Raw genomic sequence first — 14223 nt, forward strand, 5'->3', positions numbered from 1 at the left:
TTTCTTGCGATGCTAACAGTTTTCGACTAGGGCAGTTTCAGTTTTCGGAAATCCATTGAATAATGAATTGGAGAGATGTGAACACAACTCTTGATTTACAAAAACTCGCAAACTTGCACCAATTTATCGGATTCCTTAGGACTTTGTTAGTGTTATTGTGAGATGTACTGTTTCTGTTTTTGTACATCATCTCCCATCTCTTCATTCGACCACTTCCTTTTGCCTCAACACCTGCCACTGAAAAGAGCTTTATCCTAGGATGGCTTTGGTTAATTTGCTTATTTTTTGCAATAGATCAGAGTACAGTTGTGTGAGGTTAGGATTATCAATGAGAAGTACATTTAATTCCATTACAACCACTGATTTACCCTGTGGCTGTTTATTTACACTCAAGCTTCTGGTGCAAATTGGCTGCAAAACTAGATCTAAGAAGGGATTTATAAAAGGACAGATATAGTCATCGCTTATTACTTTTGTGTTTTTGCGGTTAGTCATTCATGCACTGAAATACATTATATATAATGTGTTTTCTCAATGATCCAAGTGAAATATATGACCTAGAAGCTGCTGCTTGTTCTAATTGTTGCTGTGCATTGAAATGTGAGAAACACCGACCGGTTTTGGTGCCATGATGTAATTTGTGCATTATGAAAGGCTTTAGTCTAGCCTTGTTTTCTTTTTGGTGTTTTTTCCCCTCCAGATCAAACTAACTGCAACTAAATTCTTAAATACACACCCAAATGCTCAGAAACTGATCTCCTCCTAATTGTACTTGTATCGAGCCAGGCTGACTCTCTGTGTGGCTAATTGGCTGTTGGACTTGACCCCGGCAGACCTGCTCATTAAACATTTATCCCGACTGTCTCCCGTTATATTTAATTTATATTTAACCTTGTGCCTCGCTTAATAAATCCGGCCGGTCAGATTTTGTTGCACCTTATACATAATTAAAAACCGAAAAGGATATCACCATTTCTATAACTGTATAGTATTGCCAGGGTTCAGTTCAGGATCTCGGTATAATTTGTTTAATGTGTTTTATTGGGGTCTTTAGACTTTTAAAGTGAAGTGAATATGTGATTTATACAGTTCTTACATAAAATATATGGTTCTCACCCACAGAAAGTGTTCAGAGGAATCAGTGTTCACAAGCTCAGTGTTTGTTTATGCTCTATGTGTTCGTTAACCTCTGGAAATGCTTGAGAGAGCTAACATTTAATAAATTGCAGGTAGCGCCGAAACCTCCCACAGTTACTTAACTCTCACACAATCTGACCAATTACTTCTGTGCGGTAAATTAAATGACATTTACTCGTTTGTTCGTGTTCATTTCCAACTGGCATGACCTTGTGCGCTGATTTAACGATTCGTGAGATGTTTTGATCTCTCCCACCCCCTCCTTACTCGAGCGTATGTCTCGGCTCTTTCATTTGGGTCTTCACTTGTGCTCCGGTCTGGTAGAAATATCTGAACGGGTGTGTGTCTGGTTTTGGGTGCCAGGTGAAGCAGATTCAAGGTGGCAGGAGTCAGACGGCTCCTTTCAAACCAGGAGGTTGTAGAATTGGCAGGGGGTGAAAGTATTCAGTTATTTTTCCATTCACAAAAGGAGATGGAGTAACTTGTAAGTCTTCTACAGCAAACAAGGGTATCATAAAAGGGAACTTCGGTTTTATGTGACGTTTATCTTTTCGTGGTCTGAATAACACAGATGGGCATCGGTCGATGCCAACCTCTGCTCATAGCCAGTCCAACACGATTCCCACTGCTCCAACGTTGAACACGGTCCCGGGCACACGTTCATGTCGCGTTCCTGTTCCAGAGTTTTGTATTCTCACCGAGAGAGCGGTTCTTTCACACTTTGTAAGTCCTTTTAAGAGATGTGTGGAATGGATGCCCTGTTGTCACTTATATTGTACAGTTTCTGTTAAAAACACCGATGGGAGTGTAAGTGCACTTACTCTGTATCTTGTCACGAACCTTGCTTTTGCTGAATAAACTTTCTTTTCGTACTTCTTGCACTCTTCTCTGTTTTTCTTTCTTTCCTTCCTTCCTGCCTTCCTACCATTTAACATGTAGTTGCATCCCTACTCACATTCAAGTTTCTTCTGAGAAAATAATTTTACTCGACATACAACACACCACAATTCCTTGTCCGTTCATCAGAGTATTGTGTGAAGGCTGAACCCAGCTTTTTGTGGAAGGATATTGTGTATTGAAAAATATTGAAGAATGACACTTCAGAGGACTTCCTCATTTATCTCCCATCTAGAGGTCAATGGCTGGTATAGACGCATATGGAAATTGATGGATAGTAAATGACACGCAATACAGCGATAACATGAGCAATAGCACGGTGGGAAACGGACATGCTTAGTGCTGGCTAGGGAGGGGGATGTAGCAGATTGTTTCATGCATGTGTTGATGACATTTTTTTATGCGCGTTTAATCCGAGAGGGAAACAAAACCCTATCCTATACATCTGTTTATAGCCAGTGCTTTACATATATTGCAGAAAACTGTGTGTACTGTTTTACCTGACACTACCTGACACATGCTATTTTAGTCGCACCCTTTCAATACATTTTAAAAAATAAGATTAAACAAAACAATGAGCAGCAAAAGCCAGTATCCGAGTCCTGGAAGGGCTACACGCCCGCTGACTAAATAAGAGCGTGTCCGTCCCAATTAGCGACAGCCATTAGTCTCCTTCCAGTCAGGAAATCATCCCCGGCGTGTTAACCGTCAGTAATGACTCGCAGTGCTGATTGCAGCCGATCAGACAGGGCTCCGGGCCTCCAATGTGAAGGGAATCGCACCAGATATAATACATCACACTCATGCCAAGGAACTAAATGTTTGTTCAGAAACTAAAATATCATGTCAGCGTGGGCAGTAATAGATTTGCTGTCACTTTTCATGGTTATTGAGGTTTAAGTTTTGTAAATTCTTCTATAGCTGTTGAATAGCTTCTGTGAAAGCTTTCGACGCCACAATGAAAATGTTTTCTCTGGCTTGAAACCTTAGCAATGCAATGTTAATATAATCATCTTTCTATTGCAGGCACTGTTCAGTTTTGTTTGCGTGTATTCAATTATCTGTCAATATAAAGTCGAGTATGAAACCGAAAGATAGTACTATAAACTCAAATCTCTGAATTTGCTTAAATACGTTCAGCTTTATTTTGAATCCGAAATTGAAGTCAAGGCTGCAATTTGTCTTTCAGTTTTCATATGGAAACTGGACAGGGTTTACAGTCAACATCAGAGCAACTTGGTCTTAATTTGTAATACTAAAATATGACTAGAAACATAACCTCTGATTAATATTCAGTTGCAGTACAGAGAACCAATAAAACAGCTCTTAATTACTATAGCTAATTAAACTAAATTACATTCTCTCCAATCCATATCAACGTTGTCCTGACTGCTGCTTTAATGTTTCCAATAACTTGTCTCTTCATTTTAAAGAATGTTTTGCTTTTTTTATGTCTTATGTAAATGCTTTCCGAGTAACTTTTCTCCAAGAGGTAAGAATATTTTAATTGAAACTGACATTTTTTTGTTTTGTTTTTGGATGAATACTTTATAAGTTGCCCTGGTTTATAGTGCTTGGTAATGCGGTCGTTGTGTGTTTTGTGCCGTCGTGTGCTTTGCATGGGTTGTTTTTGTTCTTTCGGTTGTTTTAAATATGTTCTCCACAATTTTGTATTCTTTCTTCACCTTCTTTTATTGTTTTTTCGATTAACTTTCTGTTGCACACACCAGACTGGTTTTTAGTTACACTATTTTGTCTAAAATGTTTAAATTCATTGCTGCTATGACATCAACATGTACGGTTTCTGTTCTTAGTTAAAGATAATTGTGTATGATTTCTCTTTGTTAGAAACACTGCATTGTGACAACTTGATATCTGTAAACACCGCTTCATATATAGGAACACACCCTTCTCTGCTAAATGTTTCTGAATAGCAGTTCATCTTGTGAAATACTTCATTAATTGAAAATAAATCCTAATAATTGGTCAGTAACGGTATATCTGTGTCTCTCGACTCTACAGTTGACCAAAGCATGTTCGAGAACTCAAATGCCGCACACACGCCGAAGCTCCCGAACGCCAAGTCCGCCTCGTCTCTCAACAAGCGTTCCCCGGCCTTCGCCTCCTGCTCGGCCGGCCCTGCCGATTCGTCCGGGGGCGGCCAGAGGACGGGCAGCAGTCAGCACCTGAAGAACGCCTTGAACCTGGGGAAAGCCATGGGGGCGAAAGTCAACGACCTCCTGCGCAGAAAGGACCAGGCCAGTCTGGGGGACATCGGGGTGACGGAGGTGAACATGAACGTGGGGGCGGTCCTGTCCAACGCCGAGGGCCCGGCTCAGGGCATCGCCGAGAACAAGTGAGTGGAATGAACCCAACGAGAGCTTGACGGGCTATATTCAAGGACAGATGTTACTAATGAGCCTTGATAAGGATACTCTGAGCATTTCAAAGGTCATCGCCACATTGAAGAAGAAATTAGGTCAAGTCTCAAGGATTGGGTCCGTATATAAATCAGAGTTTCTGATATCACTGGTCTCAGCCGCACTCCATGAAATGCTTTTATGGAGACACATATGTGGGTTAATGTTAGTTAAATGATGCCTTTTACATGACTGATTCATTTTACAAACACATTTGAAAAGGAGTATATTTGGTAGTGTGGCCCCTTGCGTGTTGGCAGCCGTTCTCCTCTAATCACTCACAGCCTCGTCTGAATCAGGAGCCAAACCGATGTTGCCAGAGCAGATCAGTGCCCATGAGATTGGCTTCCGCTGTGGGTTCGGTTTTTTAACTTTCCCCGAACTAAAACGTGTCTTATTTCGCATCTGTAAATCGTATCCTAATGGGAAGCAAGTGGAGCTTAATGCAGCTGAGTAAAAGGCATCATCTTCCAGGTGCGAACAGTAGGTATAATCGTCGAGCACGCATGAGCATATTGTGATGATTACCACCTCACCAGAGGGTCTGGCCCTTTCGGTCCGCAGGGGTTCGATGGCCAGCTCAGACTGCCAGCCCCCCCACAGCGATATCAAATATTCACTGACCTAATTTCCTTAAAGGAACATAATTACAACAGAAATTGGCTAAAACCTCGTATTCCAAAAAAAGAAAACAAGGCTTTTAATGTCATGTTTCATGTTGAAGAAGCAACCGAGAGACCAGTATCAGAAACACAGAAACCTCCTTCCCTCGCCTGCTGTAGACGCTGACAGGGTATTTCCACCCCGTTTGATTCTCACTCAATCTAAATGTTTTTTGTTTTGTTTTTGTTTTTCAGTCACGCGGCACTCGACTGGTTCCCGCGCCTGGACCCCCCGCCTCCGACAGGTAAGAAACGCATGCCCCGTGCCCTGAAGACCACCCAAGACATGATGATCTCCTCCGCCCCGGTAGTGACGACTCCCGACGCTCCGGACGCCGCCTACTCGGCCGCCCCCGACAACACCCCACTGATCACAAGCGACAAACCCACGGAGACGCCCGAGGAGAAGGAGCCGGGGGACAAACCCGGGTCGACCGGCTCCCACAGCCAGGAAGAACAGGGAGGAGAAGACCTCGAGGTGGACACGAGCCTAGGCAGCCTCTCGGGACCGGGGGAGGAGAGAAAGGAGGACTCGACCCATCTCATCCTCTCCGTGCCCGACCTCATTCACAAAGGCGCCCTCGAGGGGAAGCCAAACCCGGAGAGCAGGATGGTTTCCACTCCATGTCCGGGGAAAGCAGGTCTCCGGCTCAGCGTCAGCGAAGACACCCTGCTGGAGAACGGCACTGTGGACTGGGGGGCGACCAAACGGAGATCCAACAGCGTCGACAATGAGGAGCGTCACCCGGACTTACTGTCGTTCGAGTAAAGCCACGACTATTCAAACCCACACGCTGTTGGTGGAAGGATGGACCGATCTCATGGCTTCCTGATGCTGTGTAGATCCTACTGATGTTTTTATTTAATATAGTTTTTTAACTGATGAGTTGTAGCTATAATCGCTATTATTATTTTTAATGACATTTCCCTGTTGCTGAATCGTCTCCTACCGAAGCCTTTGTAGAGAGGGGAGAGACCAAAGTTAGTTTTTAAAATGGCATACTACTTTGACCATGATCCTAGTGAGGTAATACCCAGGTTTTTTGTTTTTAGTCAAAGGATTTATTGATTATTATTTTATTGATTGTTGATTCATATTGTTTCCTTTGTTCTGATACCTATATTCGAGCAATAGTGCAAGTTCATTCGTAGATGTATTCTGCTGCTCGTCTCTTTTCAGAGGTCGGGTTATTCAACCACTTGCTAAATATGAAAGTGCACCACTGACTGAGCTTAGAGCTGAACTGTTCACATTTTATTTTCTAAATCATTGATCAAAATCATTGATGCTTCATCCATCCTCCCATTCATGTCTCATATCTCACATCCACGACCTACGGGACGAAATCTTTTGTTATAACCACTGCTGCGTCTATTTAATAATGGACTCGGACCACAATAACAACATTCCCAAACGCCTGAGACGAACTGGTTTGATCGAAAGGCATTTTGAAAGAGCCTTTAGGGGTTCCTGAGTAGTTCAACCAGTAAAAGCCACTATTTTTGGAGGACAGGTTGAGCTCTATAGTCCAGACAGCCCAGGTTAGGCTCTGGACGTCTGACTGACCGGGACCCCCCTGTGTGGCAGTGTGCCATTGGCTGCTGGAGTTGGGTGGGCTTGATTAGCAGTTGGCGGTTCCAAACTGAACTGGTATAAAGAAAGAAAAAACTTAAATAGTTGTTTGTTTACCCCAATGATTCCATGGAACTGTTTCAGTACTAAATCTAATAAGCACTCTTTTTATTCCCCCCTTCCCCAAGTCCTCATATGCTTCCTCTGATGGAAGAAAACTACATTTGTAGCAAGTTTGAAACCTAAACCACGTAACCACTCGGAAAGGAGCACTAGAATTCCAAACTTAGATGTTACATTGTTTCTATTAAACGTTTTCAAAACGCAGCTGAACAGATGACCATCGGTTCTGCTCACGTGTGATAACGGACCCTTTAACGGGCTTTCTCCTAAACGAGCGTAGTATCTGTGAGGCGTCGTCACATTGAAACGAGGCGGAAAGAACAAAAGGTCTCTGGGTGAGACGAAGACGAGAACCCGTTCTGTGGTGCCGCTCGGTGGTATGAGCTCAGTCATCACTTTAAACTGAACCCGTTTGGAAATGTGAAGAATGCAGCAGAAATCCGGACTCAGTGGATCCTACACTGAGATAGACGGGAGTGTGTGGGTGTATGGTGGGTGTGTGTATGAACAACAACAGCAAGAATATTTCACTAATTTGGACGTTCTCTAATCAGGAAATGTGTTTTAATTGTTTATCTATTGTGCAATTTGTTGCACAAAAACTAGGGGGGAAAAAACGTCATCTAATTCCATTTAATGTTTCTCGATGACAGGTGCGTCTATGATATATACGTGACCACGTTTACAGTATATTAAGTTATATAATGAAATATGTTGTGTAGTTTTTGTTTTGTTTGAAACCACTTATTAGTTGAATGGGTTTTGTGAAAAGAAAGCTGTGTAATCGAGTTTAAGTAAGAGCTTTAGAAGTATGTTAGAAACGTGCGCCCCACTAAAGCAACACGGGGTGACTTTATATGAAGAAGGAATGAGGAATGTTTTACACTGTTATGCATTTGAATTAATATGTGCAAATGTAATTTAGTTGTTTGATTTTATTAGCGGAGAGAAATATTGTATAACTTTTTCCACTTTCATGAAATTGTGTGTAGATTTCACTTTGTGTTGTTAGGGTGCAAATTTCATTACCTAAAATGAAATCACTTATTGTTTAACGAGACTGAGTCCTAATTAACAACCTTTTTGTTTTATTGTTTGCTGCATTGATGTAGACCATAAATACGGAGCAGTGCGATTCTGCTGAACCTCCCACGAAATGAAGGAAATTAAAAATAAATGTCTATATGTTTATGTGGACTGCACTACCATAGATTCATTGAATCATACCTTGAGCAGAATTTGCGGTAATAAAACAGACATTTGGTTTATTTAAGCTGTTGCCGGTACAGAGACTGACCACTAAACATCTCAATATCTTTTCTCACCTGTATGTTTTGGGTAACTATAATGATGCGTCTCTCTCCTGATAAAGTGACGCAAGACTGAGGTCATTATAAACATCTAATTTAGAGGAATTAAAACACACACCTCTATGAAATACGTGACATTAGACTCAAAGACTAAGTTAATCTTCACAAAATGCTTTAATATTGGGATAGTTTTCCTCACCGGAGAGAGACCATTACAGCTGGTTCGCGATTTCTGTGGCTGTCGTTAAGTAATAACCGTTTTTCACCAGGGAGTTCTGTTTACACAGCAATGTCTGATAACGTAATGTTGGGATGTTGGATCGGACTCAAGATGTATCCTGTAGATTAAAAGGCAAAACAATGCATTCATAAAAACCTCTGCTAGCCAGGAAAGGTTTGAAATTAAGTATTGTAGACTTTGCTTCGACACTAAGGCCAGATTTGTTTGTGACACAAGTACCAAAAGGAGCCACAAGCTCTTAAAATCTGTATTCAAATGTTTTTTGAATTTTTTTATGCTTTGACTGTTTCAAGTTATAACACTACAATGTTCACAACTTAAGACAACTTAATAAGATAACTTGGTCTTGGGAAAACCGAACAGAACCTTGCATGCGATTTACACTTTTTAAACCTGCTTTCCGAGTACTGAACGTTTGATTTGTCGTCAGCTATTTTTACTGGGCCTTTTTCCTGTCTGTTTCAGGCATATCCTGTGTGGCTGTGTGTTATATTTGTATTTATTTGTCCACCAGTGCCAACATCCAGATCACGATGATTTGTATTTGCCCGAAACAAAGGACAACCACAGATTGTGAATGTTTGTGATGTTTTCAGTTTTTTTTACTGTCTTGCACTGCCCTGGCCAGCCTGTCATGATGTTTTCACAGTTAAGATGTAAATGCCAGATGGTGCTCTCGCTTACTGTCCAACAGCAATGCCTCGTAATGAAGTGTTTATATAGTTCGCAGTGGACAGAAGACCTGTCAGTCTTCTCACCCACTAGATCTGCGAGAACCAGTACAGAGGTGAAAACACTTCAGTGTGGTATAATATTATTTGAGAGGAATATAAATCGATGCCAATGCGTATATGACGCCAATATGCAGTACTTAGGGCTTATTAAAAAACATTTAAACTATACTGTAAATATCTCGAAGGGCTTTTCCTCACAAGAGCAGCGTGTGGTGCTCGGACAACACTACGCTGGTTTCTTGACAGGTCTGTGGCAAGAACTGCAATTGGACTTGACCATAATATCACTGAAACACAAACACTAATGCAGCTGCGGTGGGGAGAGGTTTTGTAAAGCCTTCTGCATCAGAAGGTGCGACGCTTCATACCTGCTTAGCAAAGATTTGAACCAATAAATGCAAAAAAAAAAAAAAAAACTGTAATGCCAGATCTCTTGTGTTTTCCACTCGACTCTGTGATGAAGGGATGTACTGCTTGTATCCATTTTTTAAATCACCTTTGAATGAATAAATCTCTTACATTCCATGATATTCGATTAGCAATCAGGTGTGAGTTCAGTGTGCCGGCATTTTGTAAACCAGTTGAAATTATGAATATGTAAATCAGATTGATTTTATATTTATTTACTTACCTTTCTGTAGCCTGTAAACCAGAACCCACTGGCCGATTCAGGCCTCTGTTGATCATTTTCAAACCTCTTTTCTGTCAGTAAATCTGGAGTTTAATTTAATAAAACATTATACAAACTTGACTTGATTGTGTCTTAAAAGCGTAACATTTTCCACTTGTTTTTCCTCATCTCTCCGATCTTAAAACTTCACATTTCTCTTTCGACATGGAGAGCGGTAAGTAAAATCCCCATCTTTGTTCTAACACGTGGAATTTTTGCATGGAACACAATCTATTACGAAGCAAATGGATTAAACACGGGATTGAGTTTGAGATCATATCACAGTTTGAAGCGATAGAACTTGACCATCCTTAAAGGTTTGGCTAATTCATATTGACATTTGTATTATATAATCACTTAGGGATTGACAACATTAGATCCTATTTGCGGAGTGAAACGGCCTGGTGACGAATAGAGGGAATTAACGGACATTTTAATGTGATTCTGAATGTGATGGATTGATATATATAAGATAGAAAATCTATACATTATTCAAGGTGCACTTTTTAAAGGATTCCACGCAACTTTAAAAGAAAAGGGTTTCTCTACATTTGCAAACTTTTCCTGGAGAAAGAACACGTCAAGTCTTAATAGCCATTCAGGTCCAGTCCGCACTTAATCAATTATATTTATTGTTCTGTTGTACGGAGTAAATAAAATGCAGCCATTTGACGTTCAGTCCTTTCAAAGCATCTTTCCTGTCTAAACTACGGCCCGAATGTTAGGATCCACTGAATGAGACTGTTAATTTGAATTAAAATGCTGATATATTTCAGAAACTTGACGATGATGACTAATCTAAGGATCTGGGTACAATGCAGAGCCCCCCTGGGTGATATCAATGGTCTTTTCATCCCTTTAAAGGTGTCTGATGCCACAGTACTGTAACCGGTCAGGTGCATCTGGATGCAGCTCAGCTCTCGGATAGGCGCCGGATCCATCAATAATTCACACGCTCGTTTTTTTTGGACTGGGCTGTAATTGGGCCTCTAGGAGCTCTGGTCCCTACAGCGCACACTTAGTATTCAGGGACAAAAGCGCAGGTTGGAAATGAACACGCCTAGGGCTGTGTTCGCAGGGTTGACGGGTTGAAAGCTTGTTTGTAGGCGAACAAAGCAAAGGCTGGGTGAAAACGAAAACCTGGGAAGCTAAAAGCGCTGTAGCTAAAATCCTGAAATCCTCAGAGCGGCTGAGAATGGTTATAATAATCAACCAGGAAGTCCCCTCTCCTACGATTGCTGCTGTTTCTCGACACCGCTGCTGGGGGACGGCAGACACTAATGAGCCCTCCGAGCTGTCAAGACACTCGCCCGCCTGTCCTCAGATTGTGAAATGAAACCGGCAAAGGCTAAGTGTTAACCGGAGAGCGATCCCAATTATATCGCCCAGCTGTTCAGGCGTCGGGGCGGTGACAGGAGCCGTTCTCCGTGCCGCTGCGTCTCACACGGGCCTTCGCTGGGGACTCGGTGCGGGGAAGTGGCACAGCCTGGGGTAGTAGTAGATTAAGATCTATTAAGTCACTCAGGAATAAGCTAATGAAATATATAAGCAAATGCTGAATAATATACTATATTGTGTGTATTGCTTTTAAGATGGATGCTGTCTTTTTCTGTACCCAATAGGGATGGGGAGACGCCATGTTTTTATTTATTTATCGGTTACTAAGAGGAGCTGTAATGCTGTAGAGATGATGACTTTGGGAAGGAAGCGATCTGTGGTTTTATTTTATTTCTATCCTCTTTCACTCCAACGCGTTTAAAGGAAACATAATTAATAGCAGTTGAATATTTTAACCGGATAAAATTTGAGTGCTCTTTCATCAGCCAGACCGGGGTGGCCGAGCCGAGGCATAACACACCCATTCATCTCGAAACGTAACGGGTTTTGGCAGCCCGGCAATATTCCTAATCGCGCCCTTTCCTGGAACGGCAACAAAGACGATGCTTGAGGAAGGATCTCGGAGACAGAAGTAAAAGCTTTCCTCCGGGTGCGGCGGCGGCGTCTCGATATGAAGTCGCCCCATTTTGGATCCTGACGAGATTAGGGTGATATTCTGCTTTTTAAGAAGCTTCTATTCATTCTTGAAGAACTTCAATTACCATTCGGCCCAGACGCACTGATTGTGTGAGACACTGTGTGTGAAAAGTCATTATGATTCATTCCTTTATAAAAACAAGCCTTGATGATAAATGTTAACACTCGAGGAGAATAAGACCATGAGAAATCTAATGACAGAGAACAGTGGCAGGTAGGGCTTTTTCCATTTCATTTATTTTCTTTTGTCGTACAACAGGAGAACACAACGGTACGCTAAGCTGTGCCGCCTTGAATGTAAATGTATTCAAAGCCAAGATGCCCAGATTGTACAGTTGTATAATGTGCCCTTTTGTGTTTTCTAAGGAGAACGAGAAGGGCTTCAAGGAGAGTTTGACGTCACGATCAGACGCTTCTTTGGTTCTGCGCGGCCCACACTCTCAGGAGTCCAGCTCAAAACGCGTGCCCCGAAGCCACGTGTGGGCCCAGATCAGTGTCCGAGCAAGCAGGACCAGTGCGGCCATGTGAGGCCTGGGCGTGGGAGGTGTATTCGGACGCCGGAGGTCACCCATAAAGGCCTCGGGTGCAGCTTAGCCAGGGAAGCAGTGAAACTCATCCTCGCAGAGCGTCAGCAGAGACTCGTGTGTGTGAATCATATTCATCCAAAGCCAATTACTGCTCAATATAATCAAGCTATGATTCTCAAGATGGGCAACTTTTAAAACAAATTATATAAAGGATACTTTCTCCAGTTGCTCATCTGAGGTTTGAGAAAAGAGAATAAATCCAGCAACAAGTTTCAACAGCAGCCCGGCATGCATTAATTATATAAAGACAATCTTCCACAGCTTGTATTGGGTCAGTGGGCAGGCGGGAACGATATACATAGGAAAAAAAAAAAAAACGACAGTTCAACGGAAGAGACCGGCACGCCCTTCAGTTCCCTTTAATAACTTCCAGCATTCAGGGGCCGTATTTAAGAACATAAGAAAGTGTCCAAGCGAGAGGAGGCCATTCACCCCATCGTGCTCGTTTGGTGTCCATTAATAACTAAGTGATCAAGGATCCTATCCAGTCTGTTTTTGAATGTTCCCAAATTGTCTCTTCAGCCACATCGCTGGGGAGTTTGTTCAGATTGTGACGCCTCTCTGTGTGAAGAAGTGTCTCCTGTTTTCTGTCTTGAATGTCTTGAAGCCCAATTTCCATTTGTGTCCCCGGGTGCGTGTGTCCCTGCTGATCTGGAAAAGCTCCTCTGGTTTGATGTGGTCGATACCCTTCATGATTTGAACTTGAATCATCATTTATAATAAACAGCGCTGTTGAGAGAGCATTTTCCCCAGTCGTACCTCCTGGATGTCGGGCTCATCATAAAAAACAAGTGCAGGAGCCCAAGACAAGGCGGACTTTATTGCCTGGGCTGAAAATAGTGACCTCCATAACCCGGTTTCAGAGTTCAGCCACTCGGGCTGAGGGGCTCGTCTGTGTCGCCGCACAACAACGCCAGTGTTCAGGCTGGCGAAACCAAATCAAAATAAGAACGAACACTATTTGTTCCTTGTGGGTTTGACAGTACAATTCGGTTTTTCTTGTGTTGAATTATGTGAACAAATTAAATTCCGATGGGTGAATGGCAAGTGTGTGGTCGTGATGCTTTTCTCTCAAATTTCAGCACATACAGAGATTACTCAGTACATCTGACTCATTTTAGACACACACATGATCACATCTTGGGAAGGCCTTCGCCCAGCAGTGGATCGGCAGCAGCTGAAGATGATGGTCAAGATGTAAATGGTAAGTGTTTAAAAACACGCTGAGATATAAAAGTACCTCGGCTATTGGCTTCACTTGCATTCTGATAAAATGAGACCATTACCGTTTAATTGATCATGTTCTGGAATTCAAAAAGAACAACTTTTGAATTATTTTGTGTGAGTACAAGCATCAATATTGTGTGTTGATCTTATACAGAAATCTGCTGCCTTCTAGTGGCTGTATAATATTACAGTATCTTTTTTATAATTGTCAACTACCATTGTTTTTGTTGGTACTACTGGAACACATTGAATAGAATAATAGTGATACTAAAGTCTTAATAACAGTAATATGTATTTAAAAACAACTTCTTGTCAAGACATCATTAATATGCTCAGCAAATACTAAATTAATTGTTCTCCTTGTTGGACTTCCATCACCTCGACTTTAATTTGCCAGTTGAGCAGTAAGTCCAAGGTCTGCTTCTATTTAAGCATTTTCTTATATTATTCCACCTTTAGACGGAAAACATTTTGATTTGTTTTACTCTGATCAAAAAGAAAATCCGGAGCATAAAAAGAGAGAGAAGCCACACAGCACTGTAAATACAAGTATAAATTAAGATCTAGGTTATTATATTTATGAACAAAATCTCCCCAAAGAACAAACC

General features: G+C 41.8%; 1 protein-coding gene across 2 annotated transcripts in view; it reads left to right on the forward strand.

The window, feature by feature from the left end:
- Window positions 1-9848, forward strand: part of nos1apa (nitric oxide synthase 1 (neuronal) adaptor protein a) — an 87493-nt gene extending 77645 nt beyond the window's left edge. For both annotated transcript variants that reach the window (XM_066692561.1, XM_066692562.1), the window contains exons 11-12: window positions 4057-4390; window positions 5312-9848. In XM_066692561.1, the coding sequence (XP_066548658.1) occupies window positions 4057-4390; window positions 5312-5885 (908 nt within the window). In that variant the 3' untranslated portion in view covers window positions 5886-9848. The remainder of the gene's footprint in view (window positions 1-4056; window positions 4391-5311) is intronic.
- Window positions 9849-14223: the final 4375 nt, after the last annotated feature.

Source organism: Amia ocellicauda, chromosome 19, assembly GCF_036373705.1.
Source record: "Amia ocellicauda isolate fAmiCal2 chromosome 19, fAmiCal2.hap1, whole genome shotgun sequence".
NCBI classification, from domain to species: Eukaryota; Metazoa; Chordata; class Actinopteri; order Amiiformes; family Amiidae; genus Amia; species Amia ocellicauda.